This window comes from Ochotona curzoniae, unplaced genomic scaffold, assembly GCF_017591425.1.
Source record: "Ochotona curzoniae isolate NIBS_2020 unplaced genomic scaffold, NIBS_Ocur_1.0 patch361, whole genome shotgun sequence".
Lineage (NCBI taxonomy): Eukaryota > Metazoa > Chordata > Mammalia > Lagomorpha > Ochotonidae > Ochotona > Ochotona curzoniae.
Window position 1 is genome coordinate 475,752 of NW_024466930.1, and position 21,774 is coordinate 497,525.

At 37.8% G+C, this 21,774-nt stretch overlaps 2 protein-coding genes across 2 annotated transcripts; both read left to right on the plus strand.

The window, feature by feature from the left end:
• Window positions 1-6,245: 6,245 nt before the first annotated feature.
• Window positions 6,246-7,202, plus strand: LOC121167343 (olfactory receptor 2B6-like). The gene has a single exon (XM_040996796.1). The coding sequence runs from the start codon at window positions 6,246-6,248 to the stop codon at window positions 7,200-7,202; it is 957 nt and encodes a 318-aa protein (XP_040852730.1).
• A 10,968-nt stretch (window positions 7,203-18,170) lies between these two features.
• LOC121167308 (olfactory receptor 2B11-like) lies at window positions 18,171-19,112 on the plus strand. Its single transcript, XM_040996758.1, has one exon. The coding sequence runs from the start codon at window positions 18,171-18,173 to the stop codon at window positions 19,110-19,112; it is 942 nt and encodes a 313-aa protein (XP_040852692.1).
• The last annotated feature ends 2,662 nt before the right edge of the window (window positions 19,113-21,774 follow it).

A 21,774-nucleotide genomic window follows, 5' to 3' on the forward strand; every position in this document is an offset into this window, starting at 1 on the left:
TGCTTACAAATGGAGTCTGGGAACACACATGCAGGTATACATGGGCCCTGGGCAGATGGGAGGGCCTCAGACCCACACATCACACAACCACATGATCAGGCTTGGAGACCTTCATACTTGCAGGCATGGGGACTGTGGATTACTCTAGCAAGAGGATATGGGGAAGTGTTGGCAGGAGGAACACTGAGCAAATATGTTACAGGTGAGGAATGGCTGCTGGGGGAATTATACCAATTAGGTTACTGCACTTGCAAGTAAACAAAAGGGCTAAGACCAGATGGTTTGGAGGAGAGAAACCAGAGCACCCTTCTGGGTCAGACCAATGTACCCACCCATGTAGGAGACCTGAGCTGGGTAGTTGGTTTTGAACATTACTCACCAGTGCACAGGTGAGGTTGTAAGGATAAAGGAACCCTACTCTACTTACTGTTAGGATTGCAGGCTGGTGCGTTCACTATGAAAGTCAGTATGGAAAACATTAGGCAATTAAAAATTCACCTACCATATGACCCAGCAATATCACTTCTAGGAATATATCCAAAAGACTTGTTACACAAGAAAGCAACATGCACCCCAATGTTCATTGCAGCACAATCAACAATTACAAAAACAAAATAAACAACCTAAATGCCCATTAACAGAGGACTGGATAAAGAAACTGGCTCATCTACACTATGGAATACTACTTACCCATTAAAAAAAAAAAGAAGTACAATTGTTTGTGGCCAAATGGACCAAACTAGAGACCATTATGCTAAGGGAAATGAGCCAATTCCAAAAGGTCAGATATCGCATATTTGCTCTAATATAAAATAATATGATGTCAAACCTAGGGATATTATATATCAATCTTACTCAATATCACTTTATACTTGTACCTTCTGTAATGAGATCTTTTGATGTAATTCATTACCCAACCATCCATAAGAGGTTGATTATTTATAATTACCTGAGATGGTCAATGTCCCTTTTATCACTGTTATTGGTACTGCCCATAAATAATGAAGATCTAGTCCTCATTGTACCTTCATTAGGGCCCTGGGATACAAGAATGAACTCACAACGAAATGACTGACAGTCTCCTACATGGCTGGGAGACACTCCAGTGGCAGCATGATGAACTTTGGAAAGTTCACAAAAGATACCCATTGTGAGACTGGCTGGGAGAACAGAGGGAAGAGAAGAAGGCTTGGAGAAGGAGAAAGGGAGACCACAGCACCAAATAACTGTATCAAAAAAACAAGTAAAAAAAGAAAAAAGAAACAGAAGACTAAATAATAAATTTAAAATGTGAAGATGTTCTTATGTTTTCACTTAGGATTATATTTCTGATAGACATCTGTTTATAGGTATTTGAACCAATATTTAATTTATTATAATTGCTGCATGATGATCAAAACACACACACAAGGAAAATCAGAAGCATTTGTCCCACACCTTCCCGCATACCTTGAACCTCCTCACCCTATTTGACGGTCCTCATGGACCTGTAATCTTGTCATATATGTGCACTATCAAAAATTAAATAATACAGGAGAATGGTGCTATAGTTCAGTGGCTAAAATCTTTACCTTGCATGTACCAGCATCCCATAGGGGAGCCAGTTCATGCCCCAGCTGCTCCACTTCCTATCCAACTCTCTGCCTGTGGCCTAGGAAAGAAGGAGAGGATCACCAAAAGGCTTTGGATCCTGCACCAATGTGGGAGACCTAAAAGAACCTCTGGGTCCTGGATTCAGATCAGCTCAGCACTGGGCATTGCAGCCAGTCGACGAGTGAACTGGTAGATGGGAGATCTTTCTTTCTCTCCTCTCTGTAAATAGCCCTTTTCAATAAATTTTTTTAATGAAATAAAAGAAAAAATAAAAATTTAATTCAATTAAAGAAGTCAAATAAACAAATATAAAAAAAACCTATGAGATGTGATTTAGAATGTTTTCACCACAAAAAAAATGTTAATTATTAAAGGAGACAAATTTTTATACTAGTATGGCATTACATGATGAATACATGTATTGTAGCATCTCAACATGCCATAAATCAGCACAATTTTATATGTCTTTAACATTTTTAAATTTTCAATTGCTAATAATTGTTCATATTCAAGGGTTGTAATATTACTTTTCATTACATATATTATGTGTGCTAGCTAAACCTGAATAATCAATATTTGATTTGCTTCAACATTACTTTATCATTGGAAGCTTAGAACTCCCTTTATCTTCATGAAATATATTCTACTTACTATAATCATCCAATAAACATAATGTGTAATATCTACAAAAATAATTATTATCTCATGTATTGGGAATTTAAATGAGTTTATATTGAGCACACCAAGAGTATTGCTCCACATTCATTTTAGTAGGTAACTGATTACCCATTGGAAGCATTTCCACAGAGACTTATGTATGCCCCCAAGGAAATTTCTCTAGGATAAAAATTAATGACTTATTTAAAAACAACACCCAAGGTTATTTTTTTCTAACAACAGCATACAAATATATGTGCTATCTTCTTCACATTTCTATTTCTGCTTTCCTGCTCCTTGGGTTGATTTTCCTTTTGTCATCCTGAAGTTGTCCATTCAGTGTCAACTGAAAAACTAAGAATTCTGATGCTAATTCATAGGTACTGTACTCACCTCTGTAATGCAATTCCACTTTCCTTCTCTGAATGTTTGAAGGATTCAGCCACAGTCATTCAGAATTCCTTTCTGTTAAAGGATATTTATCAATCTAAGGTAGGCAAAAAAAAATACTTGTGTTTAAAGATTTTAAATTCTCAGAAAAGACGTGTGTGTGTGTGCGTGTGCAAATCTTGGTAGCTGTGAAGCATATGAAAAGCAGGAAATGTCATTTCGAGTAACCTTTCAAATCTTTCAAAACATCTGTTTCAATTGTTCAACAAACAGCTTGGTTCCTCATTGCAATTAACCTTTTTCTCATTCACTTACACCAAAATTTCAAACATTTTAATTAAATTTTAATTAAAATTTTAATTTAATGTTGTATATTGATACTGAGGCCTTGTTGGGGCTTTTAACTGACCGGATCTTTACTCTGTTAGACCTATCTTCAGACCATAGAAGGTCTCCCCAAGAGGCCACTGAACTTATCTGGACAATAAGACGCTGAACTTTATGCTAGGCATGTGTTTGCAAGCAATGAATCTCAACTGAACTTGAACTATGGTTATGCAACAAGGTGGAGGAATCCACCATGGGGGGAGGGGTATGGGAGGGGTGGGGGGAATCCCCAGCGCCTATAAAACTGTACTACATAATACAATGTAAGCAACAATAAATAAAAAAAAAATTTAATTTAAAATAATACCCAAAAGAAATTAAAGAGTTAAACATGAGATTATCATCAAATCATGGGAATATATCACATGAATTATTTCATAGCATATGGCCAAAATTACACAAATTCATTTGCTTTGTATATTTTATTCCAAGAAGCTTGGCATCAGAAAAAAATAATCTTTCAGTTTTTGTTCTTTTATTATTGCTAACTCTAAAAAAAGACTCAATTACAAAATAACTAAAGACTGTGTATGAATAAAGGGAAGTGAGAGTAAGATGAGCTAGAATGAGAAAATATACCTACAAAGAAGAGCTCAACAGGAATAAAATGCTGCACACTATTAAAGTGAGTTTAAAATTTTGTGTATACATAGCTCCCTTTGCATTGAAAGAGTGATGGAAAAACACGGAAAGAAGATCCAAAAGACAGATGGACTCCAAGAACCACAAAACAAAAATTGAAATATGAGAATGACAGGGAAAGGCTGAGCAATCTGATAGATTAAATCTAATAGATTAAATGCATTTCAAGGGTAAATCATTTAGATTGAATCACATGGATTAATTCTCCAGTGTCTCTAACAGAAAATCCAAAGAAATAAGAGATTTTGCAGTGATCTACATTCACAAACAAAACTATACCCAATGAGGAGAAAATAAAAACAAAATAACAAATTATAGAAACTTAACAAAATTACCGAGCACATAATGGAGAGATTACCATCTTAGAATTAGGTATAATTATTTATGAGAGAACTCATGGAGCATCAAATAAAACACAAAAAACTGAGTAAATTATAATAAACAAACATAAAATATGTTTATACAGATGTCAAACAAAAAAAAAACAAAATTTCAATAATTCAATTATTACAAAATGAGGAGATGTAAGTTTTGCAGAATACAATCTGAAGCAATGAAATCTTACCAAACTTACTTCATATGTCATCTGCCACACAGAATCTTCAGCAGAAAAAGATCTGAAAACACACAAATCTAAATTCAGCGTATCCATTTTGAATAATGTCAAGCTCCAACGAGGCTTGAAGCTGTTTTGCTCATGCAAAAGCACTTCTAGAACACAGATGCTTTCATTGGAATCATGAAATTCTGGTGTATACTGACAAAACTTTGCTAATTCCTCTGGGAAAATGAATTCTGTTTTGGTGTTTGGAATCTTCTTCATTATTGGAAAACTCCACAAATGAATGATCTATGAACAGTGTTGCAACATAGTGTCCCAGCTGCTCCACCATCAATCCTTCTCTTTGCTCTTGGCCTGGAAGCAGTTGAAGATGCTCTGAAAGCTTGGCCCCTGACTCTCCATCAGGGGAACCTGGAACAAGCTCCTGGCTCCTGGCTTCAACTGCTGTGACCATCAGAGCAGTGAACCCATGCATCAAAGATCTTTATCTCCTCCTTCCTCTCTGTGACCCTGACTTTCTAGGAAATAAATAAATCTTTAAAAACAGAATTTAACCATTTCTTAAAATATACATAGTAATAGTCCCTTTATTTTAAGCTTTAAAATAGAGTACTAAGCAATTAAATGAATTTTTTTAAAACGCCTTTATATTATCTGATGCAGAGTTCATTAATGATTGATGACATTATGACATTATTCTTGTTATTAAAAATCCTGACCGAAGGTAGGATGAGCGTATTAATGCCCAACCTTCACATTCATTCTTAGTAGCTTGGTGTCAGGCCTCTCAGAATAATTTTGAAGGTCAATGAAGCAGCTGATATGCAAACTAGGATGGCTTTGTAACCTTGAGAACATACTGTGGTACCTTCATACTACTGATTGCTTGGCAGAGCAACTCATATTGTTCCACACTGGGTGCCATCTTACCTTTTCCTATGAATATGCAACATCTGACAAAGACTATGAATTTCATGAAACATACTTCACTATCAAAGGTAAACAGTAGTGCTTTGTTTATCTTTCTCCAAAAAATTGTTTGCTTCACTAGCTGATTTTGTTTTGTCTTTGAATGTGCTTCTCAGATGGAAAACAAAGAATTTAAGGATGGGCTCTGGGCTTTCCTTTTGACAGCAACTACCTGAAGTTAAAAATCTTTTGTGTCTATGCAATTAGTGAGTCATTGTTAACTATTTAATAAGTAGAACAAGAAGATAAAAAGGCTTACTAAAGGAAAAGTCCTACAATGCAGAAAAATTAAATAAAATTTGACAAGGATGAACCATGGTCAAAGTTCAAAAGCACACAGACACACATACTTGTCAATTGTTGGACTCTATCCAGTTATTCCAATGCAAACTGATACTCAAATATTCACATATTTGATTTAATTCCAAATAGCTGATGAAGATGCATTTCAACACAAGTTATCTTACTGTCCCAGATATGTCTCTTCCACTAACTACTTGCAGTTGAGTAAAGCTCTCTTCATAACTCTCATAGATCCAGGTTGTTTCCGCCTTTCTCTAGTAATATTACCAACTCAATATTGGAACTCTTGTCAAGGTTTCAATGACATCTGCTGGCACTGATTCTGAACAGAGCTTACGTTGCCCCTACTCTGTCAGGCTACACAGTGGAATTCAGTTTCACAGCCTAACGGCCTCCTTAGCACACTTTTATACAGGCTAAAGTTTAAACCATATTACGGTAGATTTTTTTAAGATGTACTCACTTATGTTTTTCATTTAATAATTACTAGGACAAATAGATACTTACTGTCATGCTTATTGTTCTGAATAAGAAATACAAACACAGAATTTACTTATTAAAGGCAATAAGCTTTAATGTGTAGTGCTATCAAGGAAAATATTATCATCTGACACCACCTCATTTATTATTTAACTCAATTACTGAATGACATTATTAATGACCAATCAAGGACTGTTATGTTACTTCTCATTACTCGATCATTTACCACTATGTTCCATAGGGATAAAAAAAATTGAACACAATGGCACTGAGTAATGAAAGCCACCCTGAAGAGTTCATTCTACTTGGCTTTGCTGACCGACCTTGGCTCCAGCTCCCTCTCTTCACTGTTCTTCTCATCACATACCCCATGGCCTTGGTGGGAAACATCGCCATCATCCTGGTGTCCAGGCTAGACCCCCGGCTCCACAGCCCCATGTATTTCTTCCTCACCAACCTCTCCTTCTTGGACATGTGTTACACCACCAGCATTGTCCCTCAGATGCTGTTCAACCTGGGAACCTCTAAGAAGACAATCAGCTATGTGGGCTGTGCGATTCAACTTTACATCTTCAGCATAATGGGGAGCACCGAGAGTCTGCTCTTGGCTCTTATGTCCTTTGATCGCTATGTGGCCATCTGTAGACCTCTGCACTACACCCTCATCATGAATCAGGGCATCTGCATCCTGTTAGCATCCATTGTGTGGCTCATTGGAATCACCTATGCAGTCTCAGAGGCCACCCTCACACTACAGCTGCCCCTGTGTGGTGTCAATACATTGGATCACTTACTCTGTGAAGTCCCATTTCTGATCAAGATAGCCTGTGGTGACAAGAGGGCTAATGAGCTGATACTCACTGTGGCGTGCTTTTTTATGGCAGCTATTTCTTTAGGCTTCATCATTGTTTCCTATGCTCTCATTGGACGTGCTATATTTAAGATTAAGTCTGAAGGACGAAAAAAAGCCTTTGGAACATGTTCCTCTCATCTCATTGTAGTTGTCTTATCTTTTGGTCCCGGCATTAGCATGTACCTTCAGCCCCCTTCTTCCATCTCAAAGGACCAGCCCAAGTTCATGGCTCTCTTCTATGGAGTGGTGACACCAACACTCAATCCCTTCATCTACACCCTGAGGAACAAGGATGTAAAAGAAGCATTAGGAAACCTAATGAGAAGTATTTTCAGTTCCAAGTCATGCATCTTAAACATCAAATGAAATTATTTGACGCATAGAGAACCTTTGAATGGGTTTTTCTAGGAAATCATTCTTGATTTACAATCGAATTTCATGCTACGTGTCTTTCTTGCAAAATATTGCATGTTTATTTTTCCTTGTAGTCATGTTAGGTAAGGATTATACTCAGTTAATATCACCAAAATGATCACTGATTTTTAAAAGCACATCAAAATACTCCTTTCTGTTTGTCACACACCAAAATAGAAAACACATTAAGTGGTAAATACATAATATGAATTCAAGTCTGTCAGCATAACTACGGCATGTCATCTGAGAAACATTATCTCATTCTTCAACTCGCCCTGTACCTCAGTAAGTATCCTAATTTCACTGTGAACTCAGTATGAAGCCCACTACGTTTTTGAAGAATAATGTATTTATCATCCTCAATTCATACAGATGCTATCACTTCTTTGGAATAACATTTTGTAGGATTAGCCTCTTTCATGCCCGTTCAGACACTTACAGCCCATATCAGGGTGCTTGGGTTCAATTCCTGCCTATGACTATGACTCTATCTTCATATTTATACAGACCCTGGAGGGTAGAGGTGATGGTCCAAGTAACTGAGTTACTGCTGCACCCATGTGGGAGACTTGGATTGACTGTCCAACTCCTATCTTTGTCCTCAGCCTGGGGACATTGCAGGCATTTGAGGAGTGATTCGGTGGATGGGAGTGTCTCTTGCTGGCTCACTCTTTCTCTCTGTTTCTATCTCTGAGTTTATGCCTCTCTGCTTCTAAAATAATACGTAAAGTGTTTTTTTTTTTAAGTTTTTTTTCTTCATTTGAAAGGGGATTTACAGAGAGAAATACCTTCCAACCACTGGTCTACTTCCCAAGTGGCTACAATGGCCATAGTTCAGGCGATCCATAACCAGGAGCCTGGAGCTTATTCCAAGTCTCCCATGTTTGTTCATAAACCTAAGATTTTGGGCCATCCATGACCTCTTTCCCAGTCCATAAGCATGGAATTGGATGAAAACTATAGCAGCCGGGACATGAACTATCCCCTCTATGAAATCCTAGCACATACAAATCAATATAGTGAGCCCGGCGCCATAGCGCAAGTGGTTAAGGTCCTCGCCTTGCACGCCCGGGATCCCATATGGACGCCGGTTCTAATCCCAGCAGCCCCACTTCCCATCCAGCTCCCTGCTTGTGGCCTGGGAAAGCAGTCAAGGATGACCCAAAGCTTAAAGTTCTGGGGCCAGTATTGTGCCATAGTAAGTTAAGCCTCCACTCTCCACTTGAGGCATTGGCATCCCATGTGGGCACCAGTTCAAGTTCCAGCTGCTCCATTTCTGATCAAGCCCCCTCATAATAATTTTTTTATTATTATTTAAAGATTTTTTTTTATTTTTATTGGGAAGGCGGATATACAGAGAGGAGGAGAAATAGAGAGGAAGATCTTCCGTCCCATGATTCACTCCCCAAGTGAGCACAATGGCTGATGCTATGCCGATCCGAAGCCAGGAGACTCTTCCAGGTCTCCCACGCGGGTGCAGGGGCCCAAAGCTTTGGGCCGTCTTCGACTGCTTTCCCGGGCCACAGGCAGGGAGCTGGAAGGGAAGCGGGGCTGCCGGGATTAGAACTGGTGCCCATATGGGATCCCGAGCGCAAGGCGAGGGCCTTAGCCACTGCGCCACTGCGCCGGGCCCTCCCTCATAATAACTTAGGAGAGCAGTATAACTGGTTCAAATCTTTGGGTCCCTGCCTCCATGTGGAACATCAAGAAGAAGCTCCTGGCTGCTGAGTTCAACTCAGCTGAACTCTAGCTATTGTGGCCATTTGGGGAGTGATCAACAAATAGAAAATCTCTCTCTCGATCGCTCTGTTTCAGTCTCTTTCTCTCTGTGAAACTCTGTCTTTCAAATAAAAATGAAATAAGTAACAAAAAATGAAAATTCTAACAGTGTAGATCTCACATCTAAAATTTAAAAGTTTGTCATAAAATTAAATAAAGTTTATTAAAACAAATTAATACATTTTATACTTTTCTGGAGTTTAACTGGTCCCATAAGAATTCAAAATGATATGACATGATTAAAAAATAAAGAAAAGTAAGAAGTTATTTAGAATTTCAAGATGTCTTCTGTGTAGATTATTATGGCAATCATAGAAAGGATAAGTATGTGAGAGCTCGAACAAGAATTAACTGCAATCAGATATACTGGGAAAAATGACAAGTTGCCTGCTGCTGGTAAAAGTGCCAACTTTGTCACTTGAGGATGTTTGAGCTTGGTTCATTATCTATACTTGCATCCACCTACTTTGGAGAAATGAGCTCCTGTGGGTATTTAGTGGCTTTTCCAAGAAACAGAATCATACTCAGCTGTTCTTTCTCTGAAAAGGGGGCAGGACCCTACCTGCCTTCCTAACTACAACTCCTTCTATCTCCTCATACATGCTGCCTACTAGGTCTGTATGATTATTTATTTCACAAATATTCCCTAGTGATTATACAGAAAAAAATTACAAATAAAAAAATTCTAAAAGCAGAGACGGGGAAATACATAGAAATATTATATTTTACTGTACTCGTTTTTTCTGGAATATTATGTTTAGTACATCCCAGTATTCAATTAGCTTGAAGAAATTAAAGAAACAAGGGGCAGATGATAGTGAAAGTTAAAATTTGTTCTTTGAAATACTTCAATTTCCTAGACTACTTTGCATTTTCTGCCATAAACATCATACAATTTAGTATTGTTTTTCATTTTTCTTTTTTTTTAAAGATTTATTTATTTTTATTAGAAAGGTGAATATACAGAGAGGAGGAGAGACAAAAAGGAAGATCTTCCATCCAATGGTTCACTCCCCAAGTGACTGCAACGGCTGGAACTGAGCCAATCTGAAGCCAGGAGCTAGGAGCTTCTTCTGGATCTCCCACGCGAGTGCAGGTCCCAAGGCTTCAGGCCATCCTCAACTGCTTTCCCAGTCCACAAGCAGGGAGCTGGATGGGAAGCAGGGCCACAGGGATTAAAACCAGAGACCAAATGGGATCCTGGTGCGTTCTAGGAGAGGACTTTAACCATTACGCTATAACGCCAGACCTTTTCTTTGTTTCTTTCTCTCTTTCTTTCTTTTAATTTTATTTATTTGGGGAATAGGGTAAAGACACGTTTAAACAAATGGAGAAATATTAGCCAGTGTGAAGCAGAAAGGGCACATTCCAGGAAACAAAAGAGGAAAGAACAACAGCAGAGGAGGGCCTGGAGACTGACAGACACAGGGAAGCAGCAGGCACAATGGTGTGGTGTTGCAGTGACTGATGCCCCAGTGGCATTCAGTGAATGGTGATCTGAACTCCACCGGCAGCTGAAGGAATAGCGCCCACCAAAACCAAAGATAAATGTGAAGCACATCCCAGTAAAATAACAACACAAGACTAAATTAATGAACAATCCATTGCTATAATGACACTACTAAATTACCACCTATTTGTATTAACCCTGAATATAAATGGCTTAAACTCATGGATCAGACATCATAGACTTAAAAAATCCATCATAGGCTGGATTAAAAAACAAAACCCATCTATTTGTTGCCTACAGGAGACATAGCTCAGCAACAAAGATCAGCGGAAACTATATCTCATGGATTTTGATTTTTTTGTTAGTTTCATCTCTTCAAAACACTTTCTTCTGATTAAATTCTTCAGTGATTCATAGATCATACAGAAACATCATTTTCTTCAAAAAGGTTCTTGATTTTCCTTTTCATTTCTTCAGCAACACATTAATCATTCAGTAGCATGTTATTTAACTGCATGGTGTCGTTCATCTCTTTTTTTCTAGCTGTTGTCGGTTATGTTTTGTGGCTCTTCACTTAAGGGGATGTATAGTAGCTGTGTAATGGAGACTATCATATCTAGCAGCATGTTATTTAACTTCATAGCATTGTAAATTTCTATTTTTCTTTCTGTTGTTGATTTTGTATTGTGGCTTTTCATTTAAGGGGATACATAGTAACTGTGTAATGGAGACTATCATATCCAGATGTGAAGATACAATGCAGTATGCATCTCTACTTCCAGACAAAGATGGACTCCCAATGAAGCTGCTTACTATATCTTGACAATAGAATGCTGGACTCTCTGTCCATGCTTGCAATGACGGACATATGATTGTGTATGAAGAACTATACCACATCGCTTCTCGGCCTTTTGGCTAAGATCAAGTGTAAGAACTATACTATAGCAATGATATAGGGGAACTCAGTGGGTGGGTAGGGAATTGAGGGGGGGAGTGAAATCTCACAATCTATGGAACTGTAACATAAAATGATAATAATGAAAAAAGTAAAATTAAATTTAAAATAATAATAATAAATGAAATACATATAAGTATGTATTATTTGGAAACTACAAAAATGGTTAAGCAATTAGCAAAATTCAGATAAACAAGTTATAAAATGTTCATCTACTGAAATAATATTATTAAAATGTCCATCCTAATAAGAGCAAAACAGTTACGACACAATTATTTGATAGCATTTTTCACAGACATGCACAAAACACTTCTAAAATCTGCACACAACCATGAAGAACCAAAAATAGTTGAAACAGTTCAGAGGAAAAAAAAACTGGAGGTCACACTTTCCCATTGGAAGTTGTATTGCAAATCAGTAGCCCCAGTCTGCAATGGTGGCAGTCCATATCAGTGCTAGTTTGAGTCCTGGCATCCCCTGCTAATGTGCCTGAGAAAAAAGAAAAAGATGGCCCAAGTGCTTGGGTCCTTGCCAACAGATGGGAGACCAAGATGGAGTTCCAGGTTTCTGGCTTCTATCTCTCCATACCTAGGCACTGCAAACACTCGAAGAGCAAATCAGCACATGGAATATAAAAGTTGTTTTCTCTCTCTCTCTCTGTCTCCCTGTCTCTCTCTCTCTCTCTCTCTCTGAAACTCGAGTTTTCAAGTAAATAAATTAAGCTTTTTTGTGTGTGTAGTGAGCCTTATTTTGGTTGCAACTGAGAGAACTTGCACAGACATCTTTTTTCTGGTCAGTATTCCCTAAACAATATGATAAACAGCTATTTCCATATCACTTAGGTTATATTAAGTTGTATAAGTAATCTAGATAATGATTAAAAGCATACAGGAGTATTGTATGATTATATGTGTATAGCAAGATATCTTATTTATTTACTTTCAAAATTATTTATTCACTTTCAAAACAGAATGACAGGGAGTGAGTTATTTCTCATTTCTTGATGTACTCTCCAAACAGCCACAAGAACCAGTGTTGGACCAGGCCAAAGCCAGGAACCAGAGCTTCACTCAGGTGGCAAGGGATCAAGCACTTGGGACATCCTCTGCTACTTTCCCTAAGCCTTTGAAAGGAAGTTGAATCAGAAACGGAGCAGCTAAGACATGAACTGATGTTCATACAGGGAAACCAGGCAATGGCTTTTATCAATTGTGTCCTAACACCAACCCCTAGAGGGCATTTTATAGAAAGGATTTGGGCATCCACATATTTTTGGTTTCCACTACGGGTTCTGAACACCAAGAGATCACCTGGTCTATTGAAATCCAATGTTCAATGTGCCAGGAAATGGAGTGACATCATGACACACTTAACCTTGCAACTACTTTAACAGTAGATTAACTCTCAGACACAGTGCAATGACTAACTAATTGCACATAAGAAACCTTGCCATTAAGAACTTTGTCCCAAGGAACTTTCTCTAACTCATCAGGGAAAATGATAAATGAATGACCTGTTTGAAACATTGCCCAGGAGATCACAGGAAGAGCTTACAAATAACTCACCCACAAATCATTTTTGGTATTGTCAACAAAGACATATTTTTTTTTCTTTGAAACATGCATAAATCAACAGGAAAATGAGCAGTTTTGAAAACAATTTATTAATGCTATACTCCTCTGTGAATCACAACTTTTTCTCTGAAGTTTGAAAAAGCCAAACATATGCCTTAGTAATTCATTTCTACATAAGGTAAGTAAGAAGATAATACCCTCTTTCCCGTAGCACGGAGGAATATTTCTTACTTCATTTGCCTATTTGGTGGTTTAGAGATCACATGTTTACATCATTTTTCTTTCCATAATTCAGTCCCACAGGCTCAGGGATCACCCTCCATCGGCCCTCACTGTTCTCCCCTATAGTCTTACAATAGTATAGTCCTTCAACAATTGTCACAAATCCATTATTCTTCTGTTTAACTGAATATACTGTTCTGGAATTTGTGTAGATCATTGTGAATAATATCTGTATGAAAGACACAGAATACCTGCTTTAAGAACTCTTTTCCAAACTTTGCAGATATCTCATTTGTGGACTTTAGGAACAACTAGATTTCTTTTGTGACCAAATCCCATTTCAATCTCTGAATTAAATACAACTTTAAAGTATTTAAATGTCGGCACCTGGTGTGATGGCATAGAGTTTAAATCCTTTCCTTGCATCCACTAGTATCCTATATGGTCACTGGTTTGTATCCAGGATGTTCCGCATTCCATTTAGCTCCCTTTCATTACACAGTGAAATAAAAATTGCTGTACAGTTACATGGAATGCTCTGTTTGATGAAAATTCAGTATGAATATGATATATCAGAATGAAAACTGAGTGCAGCTAAGGAAGACACAGCAATTGTAATGAAGGCTGGCATTTAGTAAAGAAAGCATATATGGATAAATAGACTCGCATATCCTCATAGTTATCAAGAATCATTGAAAGGGAAAGATACAACAGGCTTGGAACCCAAGAGCTAAAACAATAAAACATCATGAGAATGGCATGGAAAAGATGGGACATCTCTTGGTAGAACTACAGAGGTTGAGCAGGTTGCAGTCAGTCACATTGAAAAGGCACATCTAAACTTGTTTCTTTAAGGAAACATCCAGAGGTTGGAACAGAGTTACGGTCCTCAGCTCAGGCAGAACAGCTAACTAAGTGGATTCATGCCTCATAATCAAATGAAAACAGATTCCAAAACACACCAGTGCCTCTTAAAACCAGGATGTTTCAGGCTTCCAGAGTCAGGGCAACAAAAAATTCCCCATATGTAATTCCTTTAAAGGAGTAACTAGAAGCAACCTGATATGAACCAACCATTTTTCTGTTTCTTTGTTTCCACCGTATTCTGCTGTTCCCACACTGTTCTGCCATTACCCAGTGGGATCTCTCCCTCTGCAGTACTTAGGCTGCACCAGGTCGGGAATTGCAAGTAAAATCAATTTGGCAATAACTAAGCTTGCTAGAACTTCTTCTAATGAGAAAAAAGCCAGAATTAATAAAATGAATAGCATAATCAAAAGTACAAATAATACAAATTTAATGAAATTATTGAGGGCTTACATGATTATTTATTAAACTTTTCACATGAGATCAAATCAGAAATAACTCAATAATATGCAAGCTTTGAGAGAAAGCATAACATGATGCAATGTTAAGTGAACAATAGATGTTTGCATAATTATTTAATAATGTGGGCAGGTCAAAATTTTTAGGATATTTATTTCTTAAAAACTTATTTTTATAAGAAAGGCAAACTAACAGAGCGAAGGAAAGACAGAGAAAAAGGTTTTCCATACACAAGTTCACAACCCAAATGGCTGCTATGGCCAGAGCTCAGCAGATCTGAAACCAAGAACTAGTGGCTTCTTCTGGGTCTCCCACATGGGTTCAGGTTCCTAAGGATTTGAATGATTCTCAACTGCTTTCTCAGGCCACTAGCAAGCAGCTGGATAAGAAGTGAAGCAGCCAAGACATGAATTTATGCCCATAAAAAAATGCCAGCTCCACTAGCAAGTATTATGCTACTACCCCATGGCTCTGATCCCTAAAATATTTATTTTAACTACCAATTAATTTATATCGTGTCTATTTTATTTTCTATGTATAACATAGAAAAGAAGTTGCACTAAGATTTGTTTCTCAGTTCAATATGCTAATATAAAATCTTGATCAACATTCAACATAAACAAAATTAAAGAAGCCACACACATTCAAGAAATATTGCTGCAGTAAAGACACAATCTTTGCAATACTGAAACTGCTCATCTAAGCTTATCAATAGCTCATCTAAGGAATTAGTAACTTTTTGGACCTTAGATATTCTCTAATGACAGGCAAATAATAGGAACGAAAATTTAACAATGTTCTAAAATAAAACTTACTAAAAGTTCCAGTATTTGGTAACTGATTCCATTGTTTTAAAAAAGCTTATTGATGTGCTTAGCAAACAGAGATTACTAAGAATGAGAAGAGATTTATTATTTTATAATTAGAATAGTACATTTCTGGTCTAGGATGCCATGTCATGAAAAAGTAATGTCCACAGGTTAGCTCTTAGTACTTTTGTGAGACATATAGTAGAATTATTTTTATTAATTACATTGCATTATGTGACACAGTTTTATAGGCACTGGGATTCCCCCTACCCCTCCCCAAACCCTCCCTCCATGGTGGATTCCTCCACCTTGTTGCATTACCACAGTTCAAATTCAGTTGAGATTCTTTCATTGGAAGTATTTGCCAAGCATAAAGTCCAGCATCTTATTGTCCAGATAAGTTCAACGGTTTCTTGGTGAGAACATCTCTGGTCTGAAGGTAGAGCCGGCAGAGTATCATCCCAATCAATTAAAAGCCCCAACATAACATCAGCAACAATTTACAATGTTATGGTATTAATTGACATGGTATTGATTAACCAATATGTTAAAAGGAAAATGCAAGTTCTTAACCACATCCTGTGACTTCTTCATAGACATTTCAATTTTGGTTTATATACAACCGGGTTCTATACACCTTAAAATGGCTATGGATTACTATTCAGCTGTCTCATGTCTATTTTTATTTTAGTATTTAGCTATTTATAGTGTTGAAGCTGAACTTGGTTGTTTTTTGGGTGGTCTGAACTGGCTTATAACTCTAACAAGACATGTGTCAACAGTTTAGGTGCAGAACATTTTTAGGAGGGGTGTGCAGAGAAATCTTCAATACCCTAGTGAGGAGTAACTAATCTTTGTGTCCCACCTAGTGAGGTATGAGTGAATCCACGCTGACCATTTCCTGTCTGATTCTAAGCTTTCCTTGTTGTTGTCTGTCCATTCTGGATTTCTGTTTGTTTGTATGTTTGTTTGTATTGAGGGGTTTCTGGAGCAATCCTGATGGTCATTGCAAGAGAGGGTGGGTACCAACAGCTGGAACCAGACAAGGACAAGAGAAAACTCCCCTCCCTAGGCCCGAAGGAAGTTTATTGTTCTTCTGTTTCTGCGGACCACTCAGGGCTCCTGGTTGTCGTTCCGATGATGCTGGTTCCTGCAAGGAAGAGTTGATTGCAGAATGGTTTTAAGACTTAATAGCAGAGAATATGAAAGCTATACTCTATAACTTTACAAACCAATCTGTTACCTACAACCACTAACTGACTAGCAGAAACTATCTTATATCTGAATATTTTCTATCTTAGAGAAGACTATAGCTTTCACGATATACACTACACTTACAGAGAGATAACAATACAAGTGAAGACCCTCACTACCTGATGAAATTTTGTCAAAAAGCTTCTTATTCGGTTAGTTGATTTTGTCATTTCAGTGTGCCTTTTAGCTGAAAGACAAAGAAATATGTCCTGAAAATACAACAAAGCTGATGGATTTGAGTAATTCTTGGCCTGAATTGGAATGTTCACACTTCTCTAGGCAGCACAGGCCTAAATTGCATGAATGCATCGATAGCATAACTGTCCAAATCCAGTCAAAAAGAAAGTAAGTCCTCTCAAAAAGGGAAAACTTCTGCAAAGTGGATAAAATAAACTTTATCATGAATACTCTAACATCCAGAGTTTAAATAAAATAATTTTTTTAATTTTTTAAATTTTTATTGACAATCTTTACATAGTTAATTAGGGTAAAAAGGTTCAAGGGCTACAGGAAAGTGGGTAAGACTTATTTTTTCCATATAGTTTCCTTCATGTTTAAAGGGGGGGTATTAAGGGAGAAGGCCCACCCAATTTCCCACCCTCCCCAGGTCCCGGATGTAGGATATGCTCTGAGGTTCTTGCTCAGGTGGCTTTGATAGTTCAACAGTTATGAATCGCTGCCAATCTTGACACTCCAAGCACTGTGAGGTCTTTGAAGAATCCACTGGTTAACATAGTCCATCATAGAGTCTCTGTTTGACCCATATTCCACAAGAAAAAATATTACATAAATTAAAGCTCGAACATTAAGAAATTCATTTCATTGCAGCTTTACTGTCTCAGTTTAAATTGAGAAGAAACTTATGTTAGAAACATTAAAATTTCTTTCCCAATCACAAATAACTGTGACATATTTACTTAAGGCCAGAAAAGTCTTCTTATGATCATGGAGACAATGAGTAATTATTTCACTGTTTATTAGAACTGGACAGGGCAATTTGGACCATCCTCACAGATCCATAATTTCTCTTCTTTCCAACACTTTTCCTACTTCACCACCTTTGGGTGTTCTTCATATTCAAAACAAAGCCTTGCAGAAATAGTTCTGAACATGAATCACTCAATTTCTCTGACCTGTGCCACACCTACTGAATCATGCACCTGGAGATAGGAAGCAACAAACTGTATTGCAACAGCCTTCTTAGCTGATTTTTATGCAATTCAGAGTATCAACACAGTATATTGAGGGTTTCCAAATAAAGAACCTTCTCATTTTAATTTAACATTCACCAGAATCTCAAGGAAATAATTGTAATTATTCAGAGGGGGAAACTATATTCTATAAGTTACCTTAATTGTTTGAGATATCCATCTTTATTTTATCTTGACATGAAATACTAACACCTGGTGACGATTGTTTATATTATCTTCCCTGAAAGTTACTTAACCATACTTTTCATACTTTTCAATGCAAAATATTGTTTTATCAATTCTCATTAGCTCTTAGTACCTTAATAGGCACTACGCTGTTTGTGTGGAACAACTCAGAATCATGGAACTGATGAATGAAAGCCACCACCCTGAAGAGTTCATTCTACTCGGCTTTGCTGACCGACCTTGGCTCCAGCTCCCTCTCTTCACTGTTCTTCTCATCACATACCCCATGGCCTTGCTGGGAAACATCGCCATCATCCTGGTGTCCAGGCTAGACCCCCGGCTCCACAGCCCCATGTATTTCTTCCTCACCAACCTCTCCTTCTTGGACATGTGTTACACCACCAGCATTGTCCCTCAGATGCTGTTCAACCTGGGAACCTCTAAGAAGACAATCAGCTACATGGGCTGTGTGATTCAGCTTTACGTCTTTAGCCTAATGGGAGGCACAGAGTGTCTGCTCCTGGCTCTTATGTCCTTTGATCGCTATGTGGCCATCTGTAGACCTCTGCACTACACCCTCATCATGAATCAGGGCATCTGCATCCTGTTAGCATCCATTGTGTGGTTGAGTGGAAGCATCTATGCAGTCTCAGAGGCCACTATTACTTTACAGCTGCCTCTGTGTGGTGTCAATACATTGGATCACTTGCTGTGTGAGATCCCAGTGCTGATCAAGACAGCCTGTGGTGACAAGGGGACTAATGAACTCACACTCTCTATCGTGTGCATATTTTTAATAGCTATTCCTCTATGCCTAATTCTTGCTTCCTATGCTCACATTGGACATGCTGTATTTAAGATTAAATCTTCTGAGGGAAGGAAAAAGGCCATTGGAACATGTTCCTCTCATCTCATTGTGGTTTTCTTGTTCTATGGTCCAGCAATAAGCATGTACCTTCAGCCCCCTTCTTCCATCTCAAGGGACCAGCCCAAGTTCATGGCTCTCTTCTATGGAGTGGTGACACCAACACTGAATCCCTTCATCTACACCCTGAGGAATAAGGATGTGAAGGGGGCTTTGAGAAACCAGGTGAGGGTTATTTTAAACTCTAAATGACAGTAGACACCAATGAAATGTTTTACCAATTAGAGTAGGTCAAAGCTAATTTCTCTAATAAATTAATTGTTGTTCCTCATTAGCATATTACATGCAGTTGTGAAATATGTCGTATTCTCACACTCTTTAGAAAGATGCAACACAAGGAATAAATTCAGCTAATAGTCATCTACTGGGGAACATGCTGTGGGGGTGGAGGACACTAAGGTGTAAAGAGAACAGTTCCCCTGTTGGCAAGACCTTGTGGATGCCTCTCCAACCATTCAATGCAGTTTCACATCCTTTACATGGAGATTCAAGCAATCCATAAAGAATTCTGAAATCTATTGAGGCATTGCTATTTGCTCTTCTGTGATGGTTTCTGCATCTGAGGTGGGCTTAGGAACCAGTGTTACTGATAACACCTTGGCAGGTGGATCTCTTACAATTTATGAGAATTAATGCACGCAGGAGTACAATTAAGTCCATGCCATTCCTAGACTCCTTTTTGTGTGCTTAGCAAATGACTCATCACCTGGCTCAGACACATAGCATGCCTTCTGGGAAATGGCTTGATAAGTACCCTAAAGATTGATGAAAATGAAAGGAGAATAAGCTTAAACTGCTATAGTGATAAATATAGTGACTATAAACTTGAGGGTTAGTGTGTCTTTGTAATTTCTTTGGAACATAGAAAATGTATTTGCTTCAGAAGCTTTTATGACTCTGGCTGGAGGAATAATGGATGCTTGCATCAAATTTATAGAAATATGCTTTTAAGTATTTTTTGATTGGTTATGGGGTTGTAAAGCCTATAGTTGTATGGACATTTAATGTTTTTAAACTTTTATTTTGGATCTTTATTTTTTTTTCTTAGACAGTGTTTTTATCATTTAGTTGTAGACAAATTGTAAAAATCAAATGATTTTCATTTTGACATATTTCTCCCTTTAAATGGTAAATAACTTGTAGAAATATAAATATAGTAGGAATGTACTACTGATTGATAAAAGCATGTGTACCCTGGTCTTGAGTTCCTGGCTGTCATCAAATGGCTACTATGATTTTAGTATTTTGCAACGATTCTAGTATTTTGCAAATTATATTTTAAAACACCTACTTAACTATGAAGCAAAAATAAGAATAATCAAGTGTCTGTGCCTGCTTGGCCATTTAGTCAAGAAGTAAAAACAAAAATAGAACAATCAAAGATTTGTACAAAAGCTTGTGATTTCTGTGTAAAGAAGTAAGAGCTGTTTATTCTGAGCACCAAGTGACTCTTGTCTGCTCTCTTTTCTCGCCAATTCCACAAACCCTTCCTCGAGCTCTGAACTTGGCTGGAGCTGGCCTCTGGCAGCCAACCACAAAAGAACACAATGGAAATATCTTAAAAGTGTTACATTCTAGTTCCTACATATGGAATAATCATCTTTTGTAGTTAAAAACCTGTCAATGTACATCATTATATCAATTGATTACCTCACACTACCTTCCAAGTTATATCATGATAAATATTTATCAAAGTGACCTTATTAGTATCAAATGAGAAATGATCATCTTACTCTTCACGTTTGTCCTAAGCATAAATAAATAACATGGCACACTGAACTTTCCATGTCAACCAGAACAGGTTTTCAACAAATCGTGAGTTTTCTAACTGTTTAACCTTAAATTATTTTTATGTCAGAGCTTTTTAAAATATAATACTAAATTAATTAATGTGCTCAATGCATTATTTTCATTAAATAATTTACAATTATATATTAAACATAACAAGAGACCAATTATGCATAAAATTCTTTTTAAAGATTTATTTATTTTTATTGAAAAGTCAGATATACAGAGAGGAGGAGAGATAGAGAGGAAGATCTTTCATCCAATGATTCACTCCACAAGTGGCTGCATCGGCCAGTGCTACACCAAACTGGAGCCAGGAGCCAGGAACTTCTTTCCAGGTCTCCCACATGGGTGCAGGGTCCCAAGGCTCTGGGCCATCCTCAACTGCTTTCCCGGGCCACAAGCAGGGAGTTGGATGGGAAGTGGAGCAGCCAGGATTAGAACTTGCGCCCATATGGGATCCTGGCTCATTTAAAGATAGGACTTTAACTGCTACACTATCGTGCCAGGCACCAATTATGCATAAAATTCTTTTTTTTTAAGATTTATTTATTTATTGGAAAGTCAGATATACAGAGAGGAGGAGAGACAGAGAGGAAGATCTTCCATCTGATGATTCACTCCCCAAGTGAGAGTAACGGTGAATGCTATGCCGATCCGGAGCCAGGGTCCAGGAACTTCTTCCGGGTCTCCCACGCAGGTACAGGGTCCCAAATCTTTGGGCCATCCTCGACTGCTTTCCCAAGTCAAAAGCAGGGAGCTGGATGGGAAGTGGAGCAGCCGGGATTAGAACTGGCACCCATATGGGATCCCGGCGCGTTGAAGGCAAGGACTTTAGCCACTAGCCCATGCTGCCAGAACCTATGGATAAAATTCTTAATGTTTATCTTACAAAGACTAGCTTTGAATTTTCTGAACAGGAGACCAAAAAATGATATAACAGTCTGAGGTGCCAACATTCCTGTGTAAAATGCTATTTGAATTGGTGTGAGAATCTGGAAACAGATCATTTGTTTTTCTAAAACAGAAGGTTACTAGCCTACTATACAAAATCAACAGGAGGATC

Coding starts and splice junctions, on each gene's coding strand:
- LOC121167343 (XM_040996796.1), top strand. CDS start 6,246: ATGGCACTGAGTAATGAAAGCCACCCTGAAGAGTTCATTCTACTTGGC.
- LOC121167308 (XM_040996758.1), top strand. CDS start 18,171: ATGGAACTGATGAATGAAAGCCACCACCCTGAAGAGTTCATTCTACTC.